This window comes from Helianthus annuus, chromosome 2, assembly GCF_002127325.2.
Source record: "Helianthus annuus cultivar XRQ/B chromosome 2, HanXRQr2.0-SUNRISE, whole genome shotgun sequence".
Lineage (NCBI taxonomy): Eukaryota > Viridiplantae > Streptophyta > Magnoliopsida > Asterales > Asteraceae > Helianthus > Helianthus annuus.
In genome coordinates, this window is record NC_035434.2 from 148,910,530 (window position 1) to 148,912,274 (window position 1,745).

Below are 1,745 nucleotides of genomic sequence, written 5' to 3' on the forward strand. Positions count from 1 at the left end.
CATTTTGTAATGATTCATGGTCTACCACATTTGCCACCATCACCATCAGGGCGGAACCAAAGGAGGTTAAGAGGCTCTGCGAACCCCCGGATCACTAGAATTTTCTAAAAAATACGACTTTTTTCAAGGAAAATATGAGCTGTACTCTTTAGTCGTAACTGGTAAGGAACCGAATATTATTATGAACCCTACTAAAAAGTTGTGACTCCAACACTAACCCACACATGTTAACTCAGTGTTGCACAGGGAAACAGAGAGAGACTTATGGTTATTTTATTTACATATCAACAAAAGTCATCAATGAGTTCACAAATGACAAAACATAGACAACACAATCACAAACAAATGTAACCCTTGGATGAAAAAATAAAAAGGGCCAAAGTGAAAACAGTAAAAAGCAAAAGTAATAAACCCAAAAAGATAACACGCTAATAATTCCACCATGAAGATTCAAAGGCGGTATTAATCACTTGTTCTTGCCCGGAAACATACCTATCCTCATGATCATCACCGCTGTTCACCACTGGTGGTGGATACAACCACCCGTCCACCATCGAGTCGGTGTACACAAACTCGTTATTCAACTCTAGCGACTCAAAACTCGTTCCTAAAACCGGCAGCTCAATTATTTCATCAAGGTCATCTGATGCTGTTTCTATACAAGAACTTGGAGAGTCGAATTCTGTCATTGCGGCTGCTTTAGCTGCCGCGGCCTGCACGTCTCTTGGAGAGCAGGAAACAGGCCTCGGCAGTGATCCCACGAGCTCGGGGAAGTTAAGAATTGCGGAACTTCCTTTTATGCAAACGGCAGCCACGTCATGTGCCCTGGCCGCCATTTCTGGTGTCGGAAAAGTCCCGAGCCATATTCTTGATTTTTTTCTTGGCTCGCGAATTTCCGACACCCATTTGCCCCAACTCCTCATCCGAACACCGTGGTAGACCAGGTGCTTCGTGCTTGAATCGCGGGTCCTCTTGACTGTTCTTGTTTCAGGGTTTTGTGAGTTAGGTATTGGCTGAGTTGTTGATCCAGGAGAATAATCATCAAGTTGAGAAATGGAATTCACTGATGATTGATTCTTCATTAGGGCAGAGGTAAAAGAGGAAAGAGTAGCCGTCATGAGCACATTATGTTTGTTTGTGTTAGTTTTGTTTGAAAGCTAAACAAAGAAAGAAAGTTATGATCTTTATCAGAGTTAATTGACAGTAGATCAATCTAGCAATTTACACCTTCATTTCCCAATGAGTGATGCAGATACTTATAACAAGATCTATAGGTATGGGGAGGGGGGGGGGGGTAGGGGTAGGCTTAGCTAGGGTGGGGCACTGGGGCAAGAGAGAAATGGTTGCTAAATAGCTACCCTCCAGTGATGAGGTTTAGTACAATGGGGTCCTTCACAAACAAGTACCACACAAACTTGCTTTTTGGAGAAAGTTTTACCTTTGTTTTTGGAGACTACTATAGGTAAGCTCCTAGAGTTCACTTGACACTGTTTCTTTCCCTTTCCTTTCCTTTTTGTCTTGTATCTTTTCAACCTAGCAAGAACCAACATAAGATTTAACTTTTTAAGCATTCACAATCGAATCCTTTATATTATTTTAGAGTGACTATGAGTGGAGAAAAAAAAAATGTTACTGTTAATCGGTAAATTTGAAGGATCGCTGTTTATCAAATATAATTTTTTAATGTTTTTAAAAGTGGTTGCAAATGGAGAAGAAAAGAAAAGTTAATGATAAAAATATAAAAA

General features: G+C 40.3%; 1 protein-coding gene across 1 annotated transcript; it reads right to left on the reverse strand.

The window, feature by feature from the left end:
* Positions 1-249: 249 nt before the first annotated feature.
* Positions 250-1,286, reverse strand: LOC110924075 (ethylene-responsive transcription factor TINY). The gene has a single exon (XM_022168119.2). The coding sequence runs from the start codon at positions 1,116-1,118 to the stop codon at positions 429-431; it is 690 nt and encodes a 229-aa protein (XP_022023811.1). The 5' UTR covers positions 1,119-1,286; the 3' UTR covers positions 250-428.
* Between the last annotated feature and the right edge of the window lie 459 nt (positions 1,287-1,745).

Bases quoted from the DNA above. Each gene is read 5' to 3' on its own strand.
- LOC110924075 (XM_022168119.2), bottom strand. From the start codon at position 1,118: ATGACGGCTACTCTTTCCTCTTTTACCTCTGCCCTAATGAAGAATCAA.